The sequence below is a fragment of the Lithobates pipiens genome, unplaced genomic scaffold (genome assembly GCF_037356315.1).
Source record: "Lithobates pipiens isolate NorthernLeopardFrog02 unplaced genomic scaffold, aLitPip1_a1.2 Scaffold_18, whole genome shotgun sequence".
Lineage (NCBI taxonomy): Eukaryota > Metazoa > Chordata > Amphibia > Anura > Ranidae > Lithobates > Lithobates pipiens.
Genome location: NW_027507758.1, coordinates 654,319,162 through 654,344,531, shown reverse-complemented (window position 1 = coordinate 654,344,531; position 25,370 = coordinate 654,319,162). Strand labels below are relative to the sequence as shown.

At 50.4% G+C, this 25,370-nt stretch overlaps 1 protein-coding gene across 1 annotated transcript in view; it reads left to right on the top strand.

Annotated features, from left to right (window-relative positions):
* Positions 1-4,212: 4,212 nt before the first annotated feature.
* LOC143989336 (uncharacterized) overlaps positions 4,213-25,370 on the top strand; it is a 92,297-nt gene continuing 71,139 nt past the window's right edge. The window contains exon 1 of the mRNA XM_077489424.1: positions 4,213-4,827. Within this exon, the coding sequence (XP_077345550.1) occupies positions 4,759-4,827 (69 nt within the window). The 5' untranslated portion in view covers positions 4,213-4,758. The remainder of the gene's footprint in view (positions 4,828-25,370) is intronic.

Here is a 25,370-nt window from a genome sequence, read left to right as displayed (position 1 = left end):
CTCCTGTACTATGTCTGCAGTCTCTGATCATCTCCTGTACTATGTCTGCAGTCTCTGATCATCTCCTGTACTATGTCCGCAGTCTCTGATCATCTCCTGTACTATGTCTGCAGTCTCTGATCATCTCCTGTACTATGTCTGCAGTCTCTGATCATCTCCTGTACTATGTCCGCAGTCTCTGATTATCTCCTGTACTATGTCTGCAGTCTCTGATCATCTCCTGTACTATGTCTGCAGTCTCTGATCATCTCTTGTACTATGTCTGCAGTCTCTGATCATCTCCTGTATTATGTCTGCAGTCTCTTATCATCTCCTGTACTATGTCCGCAGTCTCTGATCATCTCCTGTACTATGTCTGCAGTCTCTGATCATCTACTGTACTATGTCTGCAGTCTCTGACCATCTCCTGTACTATGTCTGCAGTCTCTAACCATCTCCTGTACCATGTCTGCAGTCTCTGACCATCTCCTGTGAAGACACTTCAGCCATTCTCCATTATTCCCAGTTCTGAGTTGATTTTTCTGCCTCCTTTATAGATCTTTCGGATCCTCCCCATTGCAGCCTCGGCCCACCTCCCTGGACCCCGCATGTCTCTCTATAAGCCGGGTATTGTCACCGCAGGAAATGCTGAACTCCTGAGGACGGGATTACAATGCCAGTGTGCCGTCCATCCCCAGAGAGCGCGCTGGTGGGACAAAAGTTCTATAGACATCTTCTGTTTCTCCACAAAGGCCCCAGCTGCCAACCCCCCCCCCCCAATTCTGACCGCAATATCCTCATTAAATAGGAAAATGAATTGTTGGATTGGACATGTGGGGACACCTCGCCACGGCATATGGTGAGGACATGATCAGAGATTTAATATCCCCGGCTTAAAGGAGCAGTACACAGAAAACTCACCTTCCTTATAATAGTTACAGATTATTTACACAACAAACATGAGTATAGGACCGCCCCCAATATGTGACATCACAGTGCACCCCATCCTTCTACCCCGCGGACATTTCAGTCTACAGCAAGACGATCGCCCCTGCCAGATTCCTCCAGTTACATTTCAGCAACTTCATCATTTAACAATGTAACATCTTTCTTTTATTGGTGTTCATATCTGATGATGGCAACAATGTATGCGATATATTACAAATTGTTTCAATTTAATTTTACACCCCTGATGACCCCCCACACCCCCCCCCCCCCCAGCTATACAGAGCAAAGTAACACAGGCAATTATTAGAGTCTGGGATCCCAAGCTACAGGCCTTTTCCACCATCTCCTGTATCATGTCTGCAGTCTCTGATCATCTCCTGTACTATGTCTGCAGTCTCTGATCATCTCCTGTACTATGTCTGCAGTCTCTGATCATCTCCTGTACTATGTCTGCAGTCTCTGATCATCTCCTGTACTATGTCTGCAGTCTCTGATCGTTTCTTGTACTATGTCTGCAGTCTCTGATCATCTCCTGTACTGTGTCTGCAGTCTCTGATCATCTCCTGTATTATGTCTGCAGTCTCTGATCATCTCCTGTATTATGTCTGCAGTCTCTGACCGTCTCCTGTACTATGTCTGCAGTCTCTGACTGTCTCCTGTACTATGTCTGCAGTCTCTGATCATCTCCTGTATTATGTCTGCAGTCTCTGACCATCTCCTGTATTATGTCTGCAGTCTCTGACCGTCTCCTGTACTATGTCCGCAGTCTCTGATCATCTCCTGTACTATGTCTGCAGTCTCTGATCATCTCCTGTACTATGTCTGCAGTCTCTGATCATCTCCTGTATTATGTCTGCAGTCTCTGACCATCTCCTGTATTATGTCTGCAGTCTCTGACCGTCTCCTGTACTATGACCGCAGTCTCTGATCATCTCCTGTATTATGTCTGCAGTCTCTGACCATCTCCTGTATTATGTCTGCAGTCTCTGACCGTCTCCTGTACTATGTCCGCAGTCTCTGATCATCTCCTGTACTATGTCTGCAGTCTCTGATCATCTCCTGTACTATGTCTGCAGTCTCTGATCATCTCCTGTATTATGTCTGCAGTCTCTGACCATCTCCTGTATTAGATCCGCAGTCTCTGATCATCTCCTGTATTAGATCCGCAGTCTCTGATCATCTCCTGTACTATGTCTGCAGTCTCTGACCATCTCCTGTACTATGTCCGCAGTCTCTGATCATCTCCTGTACTGTGTCTGCAGTTTCTGATCATCTCCTGTATTGTGTCTGCAGTCTCTGATCATCTTCTGTACTATGTCCGCAGTCTCTGATCATCTCCTGTACTATGTCTGCAGTCTCTGATGTCAATACAACCAGTCTGCCCATAGAAGGATTGAAATCTGTCTGGGTCCTGCTGAACCAGCCAAATTTCGATCTATCTGTTGCCGGCTTTAAAGCAGAGTCCCTCCTTACATCAGTGTCATCATCGGAGCCCCCCCCCCCTTACAACAGGGTCATCATCAGAACCCCTCCCCCACATCAGGGTCATCATCAGAGTCTCCCTTACATCAGGGTCATCATCAGAGCCCCCCTTACATCATGGTAATTATCAGAGACCCCCTTACATTAGGGTCATCATCAGAACCCCCCCCCCCCACATCGGGGTCACAATGAGAGCCCCCTCCCTTACATTAGTGTCATCATCAGAACCCCTCCCCCACATCAGGGTCATCATCAGAGTCTCCCTTACATCAGGGTCATCATCAGAGCCCCCCTTACATCATGGTAATTATCAGAGACCCCCTTACATTAGGGTCATCATCAGAACCCCCCCCCCCACATCAGGGTCACAATGAGAGCCCCCTCCCTTACATTAGTGTCATCATCAGAACCCCTCCCCCACATCAGGGTCATCATCAGAGTCTCCCTTACATCAGGGTCATCTTTAGAGCCCCCCTTACATCATGGTAATTATCAGAGACCCCCTTACATTAGGGTCATCATCAGAACCCCCCCCCCCCCACATCAGGGTCACAATGAGAGCCCCCTCCCTTACATTAGTGTCATCATCAGAACCCCCCCCCCCAAATCAGGGTCAGCATGAGAGCACCCCTTTACATTGGGGTCATCACCAGAACCCCCCTTACATCAGGGTCATAATCAGAGCTGCCACCTTACACCAGGGTCATCATCAGAGCCCCCCCCCCTCCTTACATCAGGGTCACCATAAGAGGCCCCCTTACATCAGGGTCAGCATCAGAGCCCCCCTTACATCATGGCCATTATCAGAGACTCCCCCTTACATTAGGGTCATCATCAGAACCCCCCCACATCAGGGTCACAATGAGAGCCCCCTCATTAGTGTCATCATCAGAGCCCCCTAAATCAGGGTCAGCATGAGAGCCCCCCCTTACATCAGGGTAATCACCAGAACCCTCACCTTACATCAGGGTCATCATCAGAGCCCCCACCTTACATTAGGGTCATCATTAGAGCCCCCCGCTTACATCAGGGTCATCATCACAGCCCCCCTTATATCAGGGTCATCATCAGAGCCTCCCGTTACATCTGGGTCATCATCAGAGCCCCCTTACATCAGTGTCATCATCAAAGCCCCCCACCTTACATTAGGGTCATCATCAGAGCCCCCCCCCCTTACTTCAGGGTCATCATCAGACTCCCCCTTATACATGAGACGTAGGGACCGTAGACAGCCCCCCTCCCCCCGGCCTCGATCCTGAGTCAGTAAGGGTACACCATGGACCCCAGCTGTGGGCCAGATGTGGCCCCTGGGCCGTAATTTGGAGACCCTTGCCATAACGAGAGGGCTCCTTCCAAAGGGTCCTCAGAGAGAAGGAACATAGCCCCCCTTTTTGTAGACTTGGAGGTGGAGAGAGCGTTCAAAGGGAATTTCCTGAGTCAGGAATACAGACCACAATCCATTTATTTTAGTGTCCCTTTAAGGCGCGCAGCGAATATTTGGGGTAAGAATGGACACGGAATGGTTACATAGTTGCGCCTCGTCTCTATATATATATATATTAGTGAGTTGAACTTATTTCCCCTGATGACAATGTGCAGCCTTACCCCCCCCCCCCCATCCCTGAGTATAACAGGAAAGGAGGGGGAGGGCCTGAACTTCATCTCTCTGCAGAACGCCTGGCCCAGCTTTGCTATCACTTTCCCTTTAAATAAAGGGCCGGCCTCCTGAAAAAAAAAAAAAAAAAGTGACACAGTTTTCCCCCGAGTCAGCCAATGGGAGGGCAGCGCCGAGGGCCCTTGTGTTTTGTTACAAGTTGCACAGAGCCCTGCAGACAGAGAGGCAGAGTGTGTGTGTGAATGTGTGTGCTAGGAGTGTGCATGAGTGAGAAGCAATGGAGACTTCCACCCCACTCCCAGGACAACCTAAAGCCCACAACTGAGCACCAAGTAGGGGGGGTGGGGGGTGATGTAAGCCAAGGGGCGCCCCGACGTAAAACCCAGTCCGGTCCGGCACCGCCGCCGCCGCTGCACGCCTTCTCCCAGAACCCGAAAACCCGGCAACTTTTTTATTTAATTTTTTCGCTTTTCACCTAATTTTATTTTCTTATTTTTAGCATTTTTTTTTTTTTGTATTCGAAACCGGAAAAGCCTAAGAAAAAAAAAAAAAGACCAAAAAATAACAAAAAAAAAAAAATATATATATTTAAAAAAAAAAAAAAATTAAATGCCTGTGGAGGTTTTTACAGCCTGCAGAATTTTTCCTTCTTCTCGGTGTGTGTAAGCGTGTGTGAGTGCGTGTGCAAATGAGAGTTTAACCCCTTCCTCCTCCTCCTCCTCGGGATCTGTACAATGCTGAAGGTTCTAACCAAGAAGTTACGGAACCAAAGCCTGAGCGAGATCCAACCCTACCAACTCAAGGTAACCTCGAAAAAACTCAAATTGACTTTTTTTGTTAAGTTTTTTTTTGCTTTTATGAAGGTTGGGGGAGAGCAGAAGGAGGAGGCCTGGAGGTCTCCAAGGTCTGATGGTCTTCTATATGATTATTATTATTATACAGGATTTATACGGCGCCAACAGTTTACGCCGCACTTTACAATATAAAGAGGAGACAATACAGTTATAATACAATAAAATACAAGAGGATTAAGAGGGCCCTGCTCAGAAGAGCTTACAATCTAATAATATGATGAGCAGGGCTATAATTAGCCGCCATGCTGGCCCCGCTGCGTGCGTTTTTGCATTATTCATTCTCGGATAGAATACCTGGTTGGGGCGGTGAAGGCGGCGTTGGGTGAGGAGAGGCCGGGTGGCTGAACACAGTTGGAAGGAAGGAGGACGAGGCCTTGCTTTGCTTTTTTTTTTTTTTGCTTATCTGTTGTAATCTTCCAGGCTTTTCGAGGGCTGAGTAGGCCTCTCCAGGACCCACTGAGCACTTTTCTCTGAAAGGCTGACCCATGCCCGGTCCTAATTGAAGTGCAACAGAAGAGCTGCAGCGCAGAGCTGGAAGGGGGGGGGGGCGCCTGCGCTGGGCATGCCGGTGGGCTTCACTCATACTGGACTTGAACTAGAAACTAGAAATACCTTTTATGAGAAATAAAAAGAAGAAGAAGAAAATAATAAAAATAAAAAAAATTAAAAAAAAGGTTATAAAGATAAAATACAAGATAGACTGTGTAAAAGTGTTAAACAAAAAATAAATACAAAATAAAAAAATAAACAAATAATAATTATAATATAGTATTTATTAAAGTTCATGTGAATCCAGGGAGGTTTTTCCAGTGCAACTTCAACCTAATCGGATGCGCAGTATAAAGTGCCAAGACAAACATCAGTGTAAAATTGGTGCCCCCCTCCCCCTCTGTGTGCACCCCCCTCTCTGTGCTTCCCTCTTTACATCAGTGTAAAATTGGTGCCCCCCCCCTCTGTGTGGCCCCCCTCTCTCTCTGTGCTCCCCCCTCTCTGTGCTCCCCTCTTTACATCAGTGTAAAATTGGTGCTCCCCCCTCTGTGTGCTCCCCCCTCTCTGTGCTCCCCTCTTTACATCAGTGTAAAATTGGTGCTCCCCCCTCTGTGTGCTCCCCCCTCTCTGTGCTCCCCTCTCTGTGCTCCCCTCTTTACATCAGTGTAAAATTGGTGCCCCCCCCCTCTGTGTGGCCCCCCTCTCTCTCTGTGCTCCCCCCTCTCTGTGCTCCCCTCTTTACATCAGTGTAAAATTGGTGCTCCCCCCTCTGTGTGCTCCCCCCTCTCTGTGCTCCCCTCTTTACATCAGTGTAAAATTGGTGCTCCCCCCTCTGTGTGCTCCCCCCTCTCTGTGCTCCCCTCTCTGTGCTCCCCTCTTTACATCAGTGTAAAATTGGTGCTCCCCCCTCTGTGTGCTCCCCCCTCTGTGTGCTCCCCCCTCTGTGTGCTCCCCTCTCTGTGCTCCCCCCTCTCTGTGCTCCCCTCTTTACATCAGTGTAAAATTGGTGCTCCCCCTCTCTGTTCTCCCCCCTCTGTGTGCTCCTCTCTCTGTGCTCCCCCCTCTCTGTGCTCCCCTCTTTACATCAGTGTAAAATTGGTGCTCCCCCCTCTGTGTGCTCCCCCCTCTCTGTGCTCCCCTCTTTACATCAGTGTAAAATTGGTGCTCCCCCCTCTGTGTGCTCCCCCTCTGTGTGCTCCCCCCTCTCTGTGCTCCCCTCTTTACATCAGTGTAAAATTGGTGCCCCCCCTCTGTGTGCTCCTCTCTCTGTGCTCCCCTCTGTGTGCTCCCCCTCTCTCTACTCCTCTCTGTGTGCTCCTCTCTCTGTGCTCCCCTCTGTGTGCTCCCCCTCTCTCTACTCCTCTCTGTGTGCTCCTCTCTCTGTGCTCCCCTCTGTGTGCTCCCCCTCTCTCTACTCCTCTCTGTGTGCTCCTCTCTCTGTGCTCCCCTCTGTGTGCTCCCCCTCTCTCTACTCCTCTCTGTGTGCTCCCCCTATGTGTGCTCCCCCCGTGTGCTCCTCTCACTCACCGGAGAGCATGGACTCCCACAACAGAAGTCGGATGCGTTCTGAGAGGGTGGCTGGGCTTTGTAGTCCCACTGGCTGTATCACTGCGGCCTGCGTTGTCCTCACTGGGCCATCAGAAATCCCGGAATCCTATTGAGAAGAGCGCAAACGTTACGAGGACCGCTGGGCTCTGTGGTCCCACAGGCTGTAACTCCAGATTTTTTTACAATAAATACACGGAATTACGCTATACGGCTTCTTTTGCCATTTGTACCCGGCCCTCGAGGTGCGTTTCGGACAACACCTTTTTGTGACCTTCGTGTAAGTACCTTAATGGGACCTTGTATGCGCCTCCTGCAGTCCCCTGTACAACATGGCTTGGGTTTGAGAGGAAGACCTAGTACAAGGAGCCAATCAGTTCATGTGCTGACAGGAAGCATGCCGATAGGAGGAGAGAGCAGAGAGTGACAGAGCGATGAGCTCATCCCTGAGCTGCTTCTCCTTTCACTGTCCAGTCACAGGTTGGGGGCTGGTCCGGGATGAAGCGGGATGACTGATTACTGGTCGTCAGACCGAGGACATCTAGTGGCAGAATTAAAGGAGAATGACCGTTTTCTTGTTGTTTTGGTCAGAGTTCTGCTTTAATGCATTAATTAGTAGAAACAGATCTACATTTCTGAAAGGCTCCTGCAACCTTTAGGCCTCTAATTAATATTTTGTTTTCTTTCATTATGTGAATTATGAATAGAGGCCCATTAGTGTTCCCTACAATAGGAACAAAGTCCTGAAATAATCTGACAACAGATTCATATATATAATAAATATAATAAATATATCATGTAATACAATCTGCAAAAGATGACATTCAGGCAAATCCATAGATAAGAGATGCCAATGGATGAATATTTGGCTCCGCCCAGTACAGAGCTCGGCACGGCCGGGCCGGTGACCTGACTCTTCCCTAGTGCAGTTAACCCATGCAGTTTGGTCAGCTCTCCGCCCCCCAGCCTGTGATTGGACAAAGGAAGGAACAGCAGCAGCAGCAGGTGAGGGGAGGAGCTCACCTTTGCTGGTCTCTCCTCCTGTCTGCCAATTTCTTGACTGCATATGTGACCTGCAGCACCACTGATTGGCTCTCCCTTTCCCAGTCTGAGTGCTGCTCTGCGGTGGATTATAGATTGGAATTCGGGTTACCTTCGCTACACGCGGGAGTTACTTTTGTTCTTGTTTTTTGGTAAATATTGCAAGAGTTCTGTTTGCTCAGCAGCTAAATTCTCCCATTGGCATGGTGGGGACATTCTATGCGTTCTACCACCAGGGGGCAGACGAGTCACGAAGAGTCTGTATTGAGGGTCCCTTCGCTCAGCGGGAGACGTGATTGGATGCTCTGCGGTGTGTATGGCGGAGAAGAGCTCCGATTTTTTTTTTTTTTTTTTATAAACCAAGAAATTATGGACGTGCACATTCCCAGGAGATAGGCAGCCTATCGCTGTACTGGGAACCGGTGACATCACTGCGGCAGGCACTCTGCGTCGCGGCTCGTGGATGTCCATAGCTTCTCATTAATCGATCGGTTATTGATTTAGCACACAGATATCTTTATTTTACAGTATAATGAAAACCCAAACTAGGGAGTCTGAACAACGACTACGCGATCGGTAGAGAACGCGCGAACGCGATTTTTTTTTTTTTAAACATTCTTTTAGGGGCCATTCACAGCAACCTGGTCTGCCGCGGTTTCCGGTAAATACATGTGCATTGTGTTTTGCGCATTAATACGCATTGCATTGGGGCAGCCCATCCACTTGAGTGCAAAACACAGCAATAATCGCATATGCAGCAGTTTTGCAGCGCACGCTATGGCATTGAGCTGCACCGCAACACGCGTCCCCAAGGTACGCTGGGTAAGGGGGGTGCGATCCAGAATGAAAAGGACCGAATCGCACCAACGCATGCAGTAAACCAACAGTGTGAATGGGTCCTGAGGCCGCATTCACATTTTGCGTTTCTGTAAATGCGCGCAAAATTGCGTTTTTTTGTGCCACATGTGTAGGTCACCCCATTGATTACAACTGTCTGCCCTATGCGCTATAAACATGAAAAGCAGCTCACCCCACCTTTTTCCAGTGTCAAGCTTTGTGCGTTTTTTGACCGCGTGCTTTGCCATCTTTTAACACCTTTTTTTTTTTTATTCATGCGACAAACACCCATCTTTTTTGCCCCTTTTAACAGAGTGCCATTAAAAATGGACGACAACGCGAGCACAACAGGAGCGTTTCGTAACTGCGTGCACAAAATTGCACGCTTTTACAGGGTGTGAATGCTACACGAAACTCACTTTATTGGCTTAACTTGTTGACGCCGGCCTTTTAAGAGGTTTCTGATGCCGGGGCGGTGAGGTGGGGTTCAGTGGCGGCTGTTCCATATAGGGGCGCTGCCCTCAGATCCATGCGCCCGGCCCCCCAATTTACATGCAGGGCGCCGGACGCATGGATTCCAATGGGGTTTTCTTTTTTTCTTCGAAGCACATGATTAGATCCCGAGGCTCTAATTGGCTTCAAAAAAGGATGGACTCGGGCACAGTGCTCTGCGCCCCCCGAGCCCATCCACTTGTGTGACATTAGCGCATTCATTTTCGTTATGGGCTTCTCCTCTCGGCCAATCAGGAAGCGGGTCCTAAGACCGGACTGGCGGAGAGGAGAAGCGACCGTATTGGCCTTTGAGCAGTGGGGGGAGGCGCCAAGGAGGAGACGCAGGGGTAAGCCGCTGAAGCTACCCATGGCCTGGGTCGGGTAAGTGCAGGGCCGATGGGTGATCGACCGAGTGACCGGGGGGTGGACCAACCGACCGACCGAGCAATGGGGGTTTTGCCCCCCCCCAAAAAAAAGTTTAGAGCAGCAGCCACCACTGACGGGGTGCTTCTGATGATGTGATTGCCATGATTGGCTGTCACAATGGTCACATGATCGGAAAGCTCCCGATTGCAAGGTTGCCAGATGGATAGCTGAACGTTTCGCCTGCCGTCTGTTTTGATTGGATCGGATCGGATGGGTGCGGGTGTCAGTGACATCCACCTGCCCATAGGAGTCAATGGCCTGAAAAACTGACAAACGGATCCGATCGGGCTTATCGTGTGAAAGTCACCCCATTGGAAGATTTCCCCCTCTTTTTCCTGTTTTGGTGACAACTCAGATTTTTGGATTTTCCCATCACTTGTGATAATAGTCATCATGGACCAATAGAGAGAGTGAATCTCCCCAGCAGGATCACAGACTGCAATAAAAAACATAAAAACCCAACAGAGGTTCTAATCCCTCACCACTATAATCAAAATTGAAAAAAAAAAAACGAACAACTTCAGAAGATTTACCCCCCCCCCCTGCGTTTTGTTTTTTGCATTATAAACAAAAAAAGATCGACAATTTTGAAAAAAACGAATAAAAAATTTACGTTCTGTTTATAAAACCTATCCAGAAAAAAAAAAAGTAAAAAAAATTTTATTGGGGAGATTTCTCTTCACTTCCTGTCCCAAAGCCAAAGCAGGAAGTGAGAGGAAATCCCTCCAAAGTGAGGGAATCCCTGGACTAGTGTCCCCATTGGATGATTCCTGTTCTGGGGATTTTCTTTTACTTTACACGATAATAGTAAACAGGACAAATATAAAGGGGAAACTCCTAACGGGGAGGGGGGGGGGGCACAGACTGCAATAAAAACTGACAGGGGGTCTAATCCCTCTGCACTCTATCCAGCACAAAGGAAAAAAAATAAAAATAAAGTTTCCCTTTTTAGATACTTTCATTTCCTGGTGTGATTCTGTAGATGCGATTCGCGGCGGATACATTGTTTCTAGTTAGAAATGTTACATAATGTCAGGTGACAGTTTATTGGCCATTTATTGGCCGTTCAACAAACAGGACTGACATGTGACGGCGGGCGCCTTCAGGCCAAGCTATCTCTGGGTTTTAGCCACGCCCACTCCATTAACTGCCCCGCCCACCGTATAAATGCGTACATAGCCACACCCACCGTATTGTTATTTTATTAGCACTGCGCTCATGGACTGGGTTTCTGCCTTTGTTTTTCTTTTTATCTTATTTTTCACTTGAAATTTTGTAAATTTTGCAATGTTGCTATTTTATTAGCGCTGCGCTTATTTTATATACATTCACCGTATAAATGCATACGTAGCCACACCCACTTTTACTGCAAATTGTCGGTGACGACTTGCGATCGTTTCATTCCGACGGCGATATCGATCGCTTCTTTTGATGCAGAGAATCGCCGTTGTCGCCGGGGGCGTAGCTACGCTCTGGAAAGACTCGCCCCCGGGGATTGGGTGACACAAAATGTACGAGGGGCCTGCGAAGGCTCCGCCCCCACACCATGCAGGCGCGCGCGGAGCGTGACGGAGCGCACACACACACGTTTGCTGTGCATTCCCTGTGCGTCACGTGTAGGGAAGATCATTCATTTCGATGGAACAAGAAGTCCGCGACTCTTAGGCCGCGTACACACGCGGGGACTGTTTGCCCAACTTTGTCCGTCAAACAGTTTCGGCAAACAGTCCGCTCAAAATTAGCATGGACGGACATGGCCACACACGACGTACGAACAGTCCGCTGAAACCGTGCGCGATGACGTGAACGGCACGTACGACGGGACGAAAAATACGACGTCCTATACACTGCATTATAACTTTCGGCGTGAAAATCCTTTCTGAGCATGCGCGGAACTTAGTTTGACGAACAAGCCTACACACGAGGGGACTGTTCGCTGAAACCAAGTTTCAGCGGACAGTTTTTCGGAAATTCCGAAAAACCTTGTTCAGCAAACTGTCCGCTGAAACTGTCCGCTGAACGCCCACACACGAGCGGACTGTCCGCCCAAACACTGCTCAGCGGACAAAGTTGGGCGAACAGTCCCCGCGTGTGTACGCGGCCTAACGCAAAATGAAGCCGCACCAAAACGCATGGCGCTGTCGCTCGGTGCATTTTGGCGTGCGCGTTAGCAATTGTATGGGGGTGTTATTATTGAATTAATGACTTGAGTATTGAGTATTCGCACGTGTCAGGAAAGCGCGCAATTTTGCACGGGTTCCCAAAATGCACAAGTATGAGCGCAGCCTTAGGACCCCTTCACACTGCTTCTGTGGCGATGCGTTTATTACACATGCGTTATCATGAAAGGGCAGCCAATGAAAATCCCTGCGGGACCGCTTTGCGTTGCGTTCTACTATTGTACAATGCATTGGGGCACCATTCCGCACTGCAATATACTGCACAGAGTGCGTGCGTTTTTGTGTTTGTGGGGAGGAGCATCAGCCCATGGGCCTCGCCACAACGCACATGTATATGGGCTGCTAGACACATGAGGCAGCTGCCTAAGGCGCTGTAAGAGTGCAGTTTTTGCTGATTTTTTTTTTCCCGCTGTTTCCATCCGGCTCCTGCATACCGCATTCAAAATGCATCACAGAAACGCATTGCTCCAGATAATTTGAAGCAGCGGGGGAGGGGCATGTCGGTGTGGATGGTGAAGTTTCTTCTTCATGTACTTTGTATGTAGTGAAAAAGCGGGACCCCTCTCACACCCCCTCTCCACCCCCCCCCCCCCCACACACACACACCCCACACACACCCTCTCCCCCTCGCACATCCCCGCCCCCACACACCCCTCCCTCCACACACCCCCTCCCCCCTCACATATCCCTGCCCCCCACACACACACCTCCCTCCACACTCACACCCCCCCCCCCCCACACACACACAGGCAGGATACTGCTGACACCCCTCCTCCCAGGCGGGATGCTGCCGATCACCCCCTCAACCCCCAACCCCCCCCCCCACACACACAGCAGGCAGGATACTGCTGACACCCCCTCAACCCCCACCCCCCACAGGCAGGATACTGCTGACACCCCCTCAACCCCCACCCCCCACACACACACAGGCGGGATACTGCTGGCACCCCTCCCCCCAAACGGGACTCGGCTGACACCCCCTCAACCCCCACACACACAGAGGCAGGATTCTGCTGGCACAACCCCCCCCCCCCCCTCCCTACCACACAGGCAGGATACTGCTGACACCCCCTCCCCCCCCACATACACAAGTGGGATACTGCTGACACAACCCCCCCCAAGACGCGATACTGCTGACATCCCCCCCCACACACCCCCACACACACACAGGCAGGATACTGCTGACACCCCCTCCCCCCCCCCACATACACAAGTGGGATACTGCTGACACAACCCCCCCCCCCCAAGACGCGATACTGCTGACATCCCCCCCCCACACACACACAGGCAGGATACTGCTGACACCTCCCCCCCCACATACACGAGTGGGATACTGCTGACAGCCTACAGGTGGAATACTGCTGGCACATCCCCCCCAAGATGCGATACTGCTGACACCCCTCCCCACACACACACACAGGTGGGATACTGCTGACCCCCCACAGGCAGGATAATACTGAAACCACACCACGGGGGGTTACTGCTGACACCCCCCCCAAGATGTGATACTACTGACACACCACCCCCCACACACACAGGTGGGATACTGCTGACACCCCCCCCCCCAAGATGTGATACTGCTGACACACCACCCCCCCCACACACAGGTGGGATACTGCTGACACCCCCCCCCCCCCCCCAAGATGTGATACTGCTGACACACCACCCCCCCCCACACACACAGGTGGGATACTGCTGACACCCCCCCCCCCCCAAGATGCGATACTGCTGACACCCCCCCCCCCCCCCCCACACACACACAGGTGGGATACTGCTGACAGCCCCCCCCCCCCCAAGATGTGATACTGCTGACACCCCCTCCACACACACACACACAGGTGGGATACTGCTGACACCCCATGGGTAGCAGCATGTCAGATCACGTGACCACTGTGATTGGCTGTCACAGTGGTCACATGATCAGGAGCTGTAGATCAGTACTATAGACCCAGCCTTGTCTTTGTCATCTCCATCACTGTGCTGGGAGTGCACGGTGTGCATGCAGTTGGCTTAGGAGCTCCCGCCACCCACTGATGTGTATATGCAGCCAGATCTATGTATTATGCAGGGTCTCTAAAGCGACACACTATATACTAATATTTGTGTTTCAGAGATGCTCTGAATGTTTCTTTTATTGCCCCGCCATGCTCTTCACAGTGATCTGAATGGGATGCAGACGGGTCCGGCGTAGAATACGATGCATGGTGGACTGGGTTGTAGGACTTTGGCCGTAGGTTGGCGAGTCCGGAGCCACAATGGGTGTGTAGAACAGACTTCCATTGTACTCCAGTGCGATTTTCTGACCCTGCGACCCATGACGACACGCGGAGAATGTGCAGGACATCAGAGGCCTGTGAATTCCACACACACTGGGGGCCATTCATGACTTCAGCTCTGCAATCAGCCTGACTTAGCAGCTGCTTATAATATTATTTGCTCTTCGGAAATTCATTCGGGGGTCATCTCAAGGGACCTCTGTGAAGCAAAAACCGAGGAGACTTCTGAGCGAAACTTCCATTCCTCGGCTCCAACATCTGCCTGATAGAAAGCAGAGATAATTGGTTACTGACCATAAAGGCGCCATGGACCTCAGATAAAGTAAAGGCTCCCGTATGACACGCTATACATATACCAGATCTGGTTGCTTTATGTTGCACAATCCTCATGCACTAAAATCTTCCTTCCCTTTTGTCTCACGCGCTCCCCCTCCCAGACACTGCAGCTCACAATGGGGGAGATTCAGCAACAGAGTCGGTGCTGTCCGTCCAGAAAGCAGGGGGCGGGACTAGGGGCGGGCAGTAGCTGATGACCAACCAAAAGGCTGATGGCCACGCCCCCTGCCTAGGGTTGCCACCTGTCCAGGATTCACCCGGACAGTTCAGGTTTGGAATCATGCGTCTGGGTTTCAGGCTGCCTGAAACCCAGACACATTATCTAGACTGGTCTATGGCTTCCCAGCAGGGTTGCTGGCTGCAGTTGTCTAAGCTGAGAGTGTCTGTTGCACTCTTTCACACTGCCAAAAGCCAACACTAAACAACCCCCTCCCCCAAACACACACACAGACAGGAGAGGAGAGAGGGCTCAATCTGCACCTCTTACGCCCACCCCTACCCCTACCCCTCTGTGTCTGCCCACACTCCAAACCCTGGCGCTGTGCCTCAGTAAAGGAAAGCTGGGGCCACAAATTTAAATCCAGCAGCCTCAGATACATCTGGATGAGAGGTGCTTACTGCTAAGGGGTGAGTGAGCTCACCATCCATCCCTGTCTGTGACTGAAGTCTCCCCCTTCTCTCTCCTGCCTCTAAGTACATTAACGCAAATCAGGGTTCTCAGAGCACCGCTTACATTAGAGTTCCCCTTTACACTAGAGGCAACAGTGTTCCCCCTTACATCAGAGTCTCCATATCAGGAGTTCTTAGTGTTCCCCCTTAAATCAGGGTTCCCAGAGCATCCCTTATGTTACAGCAGAGGCCACAGTGTTTCCCCTTACATCAGAGTCTTCTCCCATCAGAGTTCTTATTGTTCCCTCTTAAATCAGGGTTCCCAGAGTATCCCTTATGTTAGAGGCCCCAGAGTTCTCCCTTACATCAGAGTCTGCAGAGTCTCCCCTTACAGTGAAAGGGAACTCTGCGAGTTCAGCTATAAAAGGGGGAACTCTGATGTAAAGGGGGGACTCTTGTTATTAACTCCATATGATTAGAAATATTATTTAATAGCAAGATATATGTATAGTTTAAAGTATATAAAAAAAAAATGGTGTGCGCCGCTAAAGTGTTCGGGTTTGACTTAAAGAAAAGGTGGCAACCCTACCCCTGCCATATCTTCACATCCCAGCGCAGTTCAAGCGGGCACCACCCACAAGACAGTGGCAACTCTGCCTCTGAATTCAGTAGCAGTGCAGCATCGTTGCCATCTCATCAAAGGAAGCAGCATTAGGTATTTGTGGGACTTTGCAGGGGGACTAAGAGAAAACACGAGAAGCCATGGCTCTACCATAAAATGTATTAACACCTTAAAAACCTTTTCAGTTTTGAATAGTGTAGAGGGGTTAGAACCCCTGTTCAGGATTAGATTGCTATTTTCAGATCACCTGCTAATCTCAGGGGAGGACCAGAGCACCATCGAGGAAAGGCCACAGGTCTATATAAGGGCTCCGGCTGATCTTCAAGGAGGTCAATGCACTATCCAGCATCAGGCTCAGGTCCCAACCAGGACATCTGCTGATCTTGAAGGAGGTCCAAAGCACTACACAGCATCGGGCTCTGGTCCCAACCAGGACACTAGCTGATCTTGAAGGAGGTCCAAAGCACTACGCAGCATCGGCCACAGGTCTCAACCAGGACACTAGCTGATCTTGAAAGAGGTCCAAAGCACTACGCAGCATCGGCCACAGGTCCCACCCAGGACACCGGCTGATCTTGAAGGAGGTCCAAAGCACTACGCAGCATCGGCCACTGGTCCCAACCAGGACATCTGCTGATCTTGAGGGAGGTCCAAAGCACTATCCAGCATCGGCCACAGGTCCCACCCAGGACATCTGCTGATCTTGAGGGAGGTCCAAAGCACTATCCAGCATCGGCCACAGGTCCCACCCAGGACACCGGCTGATCTAGAAGGAGGTCCAAAGCACTACGCAGCATCGGCCACTGGTCCCAACCAGGAAACCCATTGATCTCAGAGTAGGACCAGAGTACTATCTATCATATACCTCAGGTCCCAGTCAAGTCACCCATTGATCTCAGTTCAGGTCCAGAGCACCATCCAGCATAGGTCACCTGCTGATCTTAGAGGATTGGAACACCATCCAGCATAGACTACAAGTCCCAACCAGGTCACCTGCTGATCTTAGGGGAGAATTGGAGCACTATTTACCAGCTGATCTTGAAGGGGGTCCAATGCACTATCCAGCATCGGCCACTGGTCCCAACCAGGACACCGGCTGATCTAGAAGGAGGTCCAAAGCACTACGCAGCATCGGCCACAGGTCCCAACCAGGTCACCCATTGATCTCAGAGTAGGAACAAAGCACCATCCAGCACAGACTACAGGTCATCTGCTGATCTTGGAGGGGGACTAGAACACTACCCAACCTGGCATAAGCCTTGGTTCATGATCCAGGTCACCCGCTGATTTGAGGTTCATAAAATTGGTGGGATTATGCTTCATTCAAATGAAGTGTAAAGTTGGCTGTGTCCCGGGTCAGTCCATGTAACGTCACAGACCAGGAAATGTGGCTCTCTTAGATGTAGTATGACCGGGGGCTGTACAGTCATCACATGTCTTCATTCCTCACCTTCTGCCTTCTGTTGTTTGCATCGTGGTTACAAGAAGATTGAAACTAAGTTGTCTGCATTCGTAAAAAAACTCAAAGCTCCATTGTTCTTCATTCTCGTTGTCATCAGAGTCCCCCCTTATGTTGGTGTTTCCCCTTTATGTGTGCGCTCAGCATGACAGTCCACCCTTACAAGAGAGCCCCCCCCCCCCCCCCCACCTTAAAGTCTCCATCAGGTTCTCCCTTTTACATAAAGGTCTCCATCAGTGAAGGTCTCTCCTTATGTAAAGGTTCCCATCAGGATCCTCTTACGTGAGGACCCCCCCCTTTGAGGGGGTTCCCATTAGGATCCCCTTTATGTGAAAGGTACCATCAGGGAGGGGGAGGACCCCCCTTACATGAGGGTCCCCATCAGGGAGGCCCCCCCCCACCTTTACATGTGGGTCAATATCAGGGAGAGTTCCCATCAGGGTTTCCCCTTATGTCAAAGTCCCCACCAGGGTCTCCCCTTACAAAAGGGTCACCCTCGGGGTGTGTCCCCATTACAAAAAGGTTCCTATCAGGGTCCCCCCCCTTACGTGAGGATCTCCCCCCTTTGTGGGGGTTCCCATCAGGATCCCCATTATGTGAGAGGTACTATCAAGGAGGGTCCCCCCTTACATGAGGGTCCACATCAGGGAGGGTCCCCCCTTACATGAGAGTCCCCATTAGGGAGGGTCCCCCTTATACGAGGGTCCCCATCAGGGAGGGTCCCCCCTTACATGAGGGTCCATCCTTACATGAGGGTCCCCATCAGGGAGGGTGCCCCCTTACATGAGGGTCCCCCCTTACATAAGGGTCTCCATAAGCTACATTGGAGGGCAGTGGAGACATTAGGGGCCTCACAGACCCCCAATGTCTCCATAAAGAGGACCCGTCACCTCCCCATGCTATAAAATAGGGGTTTTATTTTGTCTTATGATAGCAATAATATAAAAACATTTAGTAAAATGTAAAAAAAAAAATATATAAAATAATAATAGAAAAAAATGTTAAAGCATACACACCCCATAGTTTTTAGTGAAAACACTGCAGGGGTGTAAATGAGGCTCATTGCATCCAATCATTTTTCTTGCATATGAGTTTGTACTGCGTTTGTATCTGGTGTAAATGAGCCCATAGAGTCCTATGGACGCTGCAGTGCTGGAACTGTGGGGAGGCTGGAGACACAAGGCGCTGGAAAGCTGAGCATTATGACTCTTCTATTATAGAGACCCACTTTAAAATTCCACTTTTGGAGAGAACCGCATTGTGTGCAATGGCTGGAATTGTGATATATTGTGTGAAGAATTCATCCCAGTTCCAGCCCCCCCCCCCCCCCCAAAACACAACTTGTAAATATAAAAAGCGGAACGATAAGTGGGTTTTCACACTGGATTTATTGTCCAGCCCGGGGTTCTCCTTTAAGGCACCCATTGGCTGAAAGGCCGGGATATGAAAAGTGAGGAGTCATCGGCATTCTCTCTATGAGAGTCTGAAAATTCCATCTTTACTTTCCTCACCAAAGCTGATCGACTGTTAGAGGGAGTGTCAGATCAGCGTCAATACCCGGGACAGAGCCGTGCATCTGTGATAAATCATTGATTTTCCAGCTGGGTTTCCAGAAAGCCATTGCCGGGGCCTGGCGTCCACACTCTGTACTTACAGGATTTATCCTCCATGTAGGAAAATATGGCTTCTTCTCCTCTGATTCCTCTCCAGGGTCCGGTCTACAGCGAGGTGTCGCCACCAATCCCAAACTCCGATCAGGATTGTAATGTCATTGCTTTTTCTTAAAGTTGCAGCAAAGTTAGGATAGTCATGTTACTGAGTGTTTACTAAAAGTCTGTTACATCACTGAGAATGCAGCCTATCCATTCACAGAGAGCGATGACATCACTGAGAATGCAGCCTATCCAATCACTAGAGAGTGGTGACATCACTGAGAATGCAGCCTATCCAATCACTAGAGAAGCGATGACATCACAGAGAATGCAGCCTATCCAATCACTAGAGAGCGGTGACATCACTGAGAATGCAGCCTATCCAATCCACTAGAGAGCGATGACCTCACTGAGAATGCAGCCTATCCAATCACTAGAGAGCGATGACATCACTGAGAATGCAGCCTATCCAATCACTAGGAGAGCGGTGACATCACTGAGACTGCAGCCTATCCAATCACTAGAGAGCGATGACATCACTGAGAATGCAGCCTATCCAAGTCACTAGAGAGCGGTGACATCACTGAGAATGCCAGCCTATCCAATCGCTAGGAGAGCGGTGACATCACTGAGGAATGCAGCCTATCCAATCGCTAGAGAGCGATGACATCACTGAGAATGCAGCCTATCCAATCCGTAGAGAGGCGATGACATCACTGAGAATGCAGCCTATCATTCGCTAGAGAGCGATGACATCACTGAGAATGCAGCCTATCCATTCACTAGAGAGCGATGACATCCACTGAGAATGCAGCCTATCCAATCACTAGAGAGCAGTGACATCACTAGAATGCAGCCATACCAATCGCTAGAGAGCGATGACATCACTGAGAATGCGGCCTATCCTATTTCAGGGCGGCACACTCGAGGCTCTATATTTACCATTTCACTAGAAAATACATTGACCTTTTTTTGTATCAAACTTTCAGGTTTATTCAATTTGTATCGATCTGTGTCGGTCCAGGAAGTGACAATTTCGGGAAGACGCTGACCTTTGTCCCTTTTCCTCGGTTGAAATTCTGCGCCGTGACCTCACCTAGGAGCGCGGCGTGATTCTTGGCACGTAGGAAGACGTTTTTATTGGCTATAAGCGGCAGGTGAATCGGTTTTAGATAAGCAGGACAGCTACTGAGACACACAATGCATACCTGCCTGAAATAGATTACAATTTAATTACTCCGCCGGAGGCCATGCGAGATAAACGCGGTTTATACAAGTCGTATGGATTAGCGCTGAAACTAGATCGCCTTTTATTTGTGTCACGCTCCAGCAGCTGAGTGCTCGTTCATTAACGTGCCGGGAATGGAGAGCAATCTATAGGAAGACCGGTCACTTTGGGAATAAATACTGAAAACTGGCCAAAGGATTCCAGTCTGTAGAATGGCGTCTATTAAATGAATTGGCAGAACGCCTCCGGGTGTTTTACCTTCATGAAAAGAAAAAAAAATGCAATGTAATCAAAAATTGTAAAAATGCACACAAGAGTAAAGAAAAGACAGGCGTGCGTTCTTGGGTATCTTTGCGTTTATTTCTTCCTGCGGGCAGATGCATTGTGGAGCAATTAATTCCAATGGGAATTGTCCCCATTGGGGAAAACCCATCCTCTCTGTGTCCCCATTAGGGAGACCCATCCTCTCTGGTCCCCATTAGGGAGACCCATCCTCTCTGTCCCCATTGGGGAGACCATGCTCTCTGTGTCCCCATTGGGGAGACCCATCCTCTCTATTTGTCCATTGGGGAGACCCATTCTCTCTGTGTCCCCATTGGGGAGACCCATGCTCTCTATTTGTCCATTGGGGAGACCCATTCTCTGTGTCCCATTGGGGAGACCCATTCTCTCTGTGTCCCCATTGGGGAGACCCATTGCTCTCTGTGTCCCATTGGGGAGACCCATCTCTTCTATTTGTCCATTGGGAGACCCATCCTCTCTGTCCCCTTGGGGAGACCCCTGCTCTCTGTGTCCTCATTGAGGAAAACCCATTCTGTATGTGTCCCCACTGGGGGGACCCATCCTCTCTGTGTCATTGGGGAGACCCATCTCTCTGTGTCCATTGGGGAGACCCATCCTCTCTGTCCCCATTGGGGAGACCCATGCTCTCTGTGTCCCTATTGGGGAGGCCCATGTTCTCTGTGTCCCCATTGGGGAGGCCCATGCTCTCTGTGTCCCCATTGGGGAGGCCCATGCTCTCTGTGTCCCCATTGGGGAGGCCCATGCTCTCTGTGTCCCCATTGGGGAGGCCCATGCTCTCTGTGTCCCCATTGGGGAGGCCCATGCTCTCTGTGTCCCCATTGGGGAGGCCCATGCTCTCTGTGTCCCCATTGGGGAGGCCCATGCTCTCTGTGTCCCCATTGGGGAGGCCCATGCTTTCTGTGTCTCCATTGGGGAGACCCATGCTCTCTGTCCCCATTGGGGAGACCCATGCTCTCTGTCCCCATTGGGCAAAACCCATTCTGTATGTGTCCCCACTGGGGTGACCCATCCTCTCTGTGTCCCCATTGGGGAGACCCATGCTCTCTGTGTCCCCATTGGGGAGACCCATGCTCTCTCTGTCCCCATTGGGGAGACCCATGCTCTCTCTGTCCCCATTGGGGAGACCCATGCTCTCTGTGTCCCCATTGGGTAGACCCATGCTCTCTGTGTCCCCATTGGGTAGACCCCTGCTCTGTGTCCCCATTGGGCAAAGCCCATTCTGTATGTGTCCCCACTGGGGAGAGCCACGCTCTCTGTGTCCCCACTGGGAAGAGCCACGCTCTCTGTGTCCCCACTGGGAAGAGCCACGCTCTCTGTGTCCCCACTGGGGAGAGCCACGCTCTCTGTGTCCCCACTGGGGAGAGCCACGCTCTCTGTGTCCCCACTGGGGAGAGTCACGCTCTCTGTGTCCCCACTGGGGAGAGTCACGCTCTCTGTGTCCCCACTGGGGAGAGTCACGCTCTCTGTGTCCCCACTGGGGAGAGTCACGCTCTCTGTGTCCCCACTGGGGAGAGTCACGCTCTCTGTGTCCCCACTGGGGAGAGTCACGCTCTCTGTGTCCCCACTGGGGAGACCCACCCTCTCTGTGTCCCCACTGGGGAGACCCACCCTCTCTGTCCCTGTTGGTGATACCCATCCTCTCTGTCCCTGTTGGGGAGACTCATCCTCTCTGTCCCTGTTGGGGAGACTCATCCTCTCTGTCCCTGTTGGGGAGACTCATCCTCTCTGTCCCTGTTGGGGAGACTCATCCTCTCTGTCCCTGTTGGGGAGACACTCCTCCCCTGGGTCCCTGTTGGGAAGACTCACCATTTCCATTGTGTGGTGATCCATACAGTATAACATATATTTTATGTGTGTCACCTTAGGTTGTCTGCTCACAAATGATGATTTAGCACCCTTTAGGCTTGGTAGTAGATGCACGGGGGGGGGGGGGGGATGCTATTAGTTCTTAATGGCAGCGCCATGCACTTGCACCCACAGTGCATGTCTGCACGCATCACATCACATAGTACCTCAGCACCATGTGGCTCAGTGCGGTGCAATTTACAAAAAAGGGGTCAGGGACTTCTTTCCCCTGGGCTCACAGGTAAGGCAGTGCATTGAAATGAATGGGCTGACATACCAGTGCAAATGCGCTCACATGTATCTGAACTGAGCCTCAGCCCTGACAAAGAAGACCGGTGTGCCCCGTACACATGTTGGCTGTTCCTAGGACTCTCTCTTTGGATCTATGACACTTAGCTGTTGCTCTGACTTCTTGTACAGAGACAATAATGGGAGATTTCAGGCATTTTTCCCCATTTTATCCCATCTTAGGACCCCGGCTATCTGACTGCGCTGAAGTGATCGCTTCACTCCGTCCGGGAATAATCGCATCTTTGTTGCAGTCAGCCTGATCTCTCATGTGAGGGGTCTGACAAACAGACAAACACCGACCTGTGTCTGCGGAACTTCTACAAGGGGCCTTGTCCTCAGAATATAAGGAGTCTGTGAGCGGCTGATGTCAGCCATTGTTTGTTTGAATGGAGCCGTACATGGCGGCACAATGCAGCGCCCTACAGTCCGCGTCACATGACCAGGCCACCCGAGACTCTGTCTACATCTACAACCACCACTGCAAATCTTGATTTATTACTTGTTTTCACATTTTCCATCACATACAATCAGGGGCAACTTTTGGCCCAGGGGGGCAAGTACCACCCAAAGGCCCATGGTGCAGCGACTTGGCCTCCTCCCACTCTTCCTCTTACCTGCCTCCTCCTGACCCCCATCCCAGGCTGAAGCTCCGCTCTGGGTATTCTCTGTTCACGGGGCAGGTCAGGCTGGACAGCGCCTGCTGCACCGACCCCAAACACACCTCCAAGACCACCACTGCCTTGCTAAAGAAGCTGAGGGTGAAGGTGATGGACTGGCCAAGCATGTCTCCAGACCTAAACCCTATTGATCATCTGTGGGACAGCCTCACTTGGAAGGTGGAGGAGCGCAAGGTCTCCAACATCCACCAGCTTGGTGATGTCATCATGGGGGAGGGGAAGAGGACTCCAGTGGTGACCTGTGAAGCTCTGGTGACCTCCATGCCCAAGAGGGTGAAGGCAGTGCTGGAAAATAATGGCCGCCATACAAAATATTGACACTTTGGGCCCAATTTGGAGATTTTCCCTTAGGGATGTACTGACTTTTGTTGCCAGCGGTTTAGACATGAATGGCTGTGTGTTGAGTTATTTTGAGGGGACAGGAAATTTACACTGTTATACAAGCTGTACACTCACTACTTTACATTGTAGACAAGTGTCATTTCTTCAGTGTTGTCACATGAAAAGAGAGAAGAAAAGATTTACACAAATGTCACTGAGGGGTGTACTTACTTTTGTCAGATACTGTGTATGTATGTATGTATGTATGTATGTATGTATGTATGTGTGTGTGTGTGTGTGTGTGTGTGTGTGTGTGTGTGTAGTATACACACACACACACACACACACACACACACACAGTATCTGACAAAAGTAAGTACACCCCTCAGTGACATTTCTTCTATCTATTAAATATGATAAATAAATTATATATATATAATTTATTTATCATATTTAATATTCATTCCGATAGACTGATGCAGCTACACCACCACACTGGGGTGAAAACTCTTCCTGCCCCTCTCTATGTGGTGTTCATTGTCCTATAGCGCCATCACAAGGCAGAAGGGTGTACAGACAATGGTCGGGGGGATTCTTCACTATAGTTAATGTCCTATCTTAGTCGAGTCATCCAAAGATTAAAAAAAAAGTTAAAGCGGAGTTCCACCCAAAAATGGAACTTCCACTTTAAGTGAAGGCGACCCCCTGACATGCCACATTTCACATGTCATTTTTTTTGGGGGGGGGGGGGAGCGGAAACCCTCTTTTTTTTTTTTTTCTTTTTTTTTTTTATTGGAACTCCGCTTTAAGCTGTTTTTATTTATTTATTTTTATTCATATTGCCTATCTCTGAACTGTGCCGGCTGTCTGGAGTTCCCCTTTGACCCTCCTCAGATTGTTCCCCCCCCCCCCCCTGCAGCCGGTTCATTCTGATGTCACTCCCACTCACAGGCGTTGTCCCCAGGAAAGGCTTTTTCTATCAATGTTGAGCCAGAACTGATCCTTTCATCCCCCCGGCCCGGCGAGTCCAGATTTCCTGGAAAGCTGCAGCCAGTAAACCTCGTCCGTCCGGCCGCATCCGGGGGTCACCGCCGTCCTGGGAATCGGAGGGGTGATGATCGGCGCTCTGCCCCCCACTTGGAAGGAGCCTGTATTTTTGTTTTTTTGTTTTCTGGAGGGAATTCCGGTGTGGGAAAGGCAGAGGATCCGGTGTTCTCTCTACACATTGCCGGAATCTTCTCCGGAAAGATGTTTCTTGGGTTCCATCTTCCCATCTCTGCTTGCCGTGCTGTATTTACACCATAATGTGATCCTGCCATGGAGGTCCTTGGTTAGGCACTTCCTGTTATGGGGTGACAACCAGTGCCAGGACAGCGTCATCTACAGCCCCAGGGCAAACATGTCAAACTGCTACGCCCCCCCCCCCCGGAGATGTATGAGCATTATGTGTCAGCAAAAATCCCCCCCAAAATAAAAATCGAGCACTAATCTGTATGTTTACAGGCATAATTTCCCTCCCACGCTACCAAAATAAATCTACCCCCCTGCTGAAATTACCCTTCTTTGCCCCCTCCCCCTTCCAGCTCAAATCTTCTCTCTCCCCCTCCTAGCAAAAATCCTCGTTCCCCTCAAATTTCCCCTTCCAGTACAGATCTCCCCCATGCCCCCTACTAGCACAAATCCTACCTCCCCCAATTTCCCCTCCCCATCTACCATATCACCTTTCTGGCAAGCACAAATCCACCCACATTACCAGTGGCACTGTGGGCGCACGGATACCACCCCCCCCCCATCCATGCGCCCAGCCCCTTTCAGGACGCCAGATGCATGGATTCCTATGGCGGGGGCGGGAGGGGGTGGTAC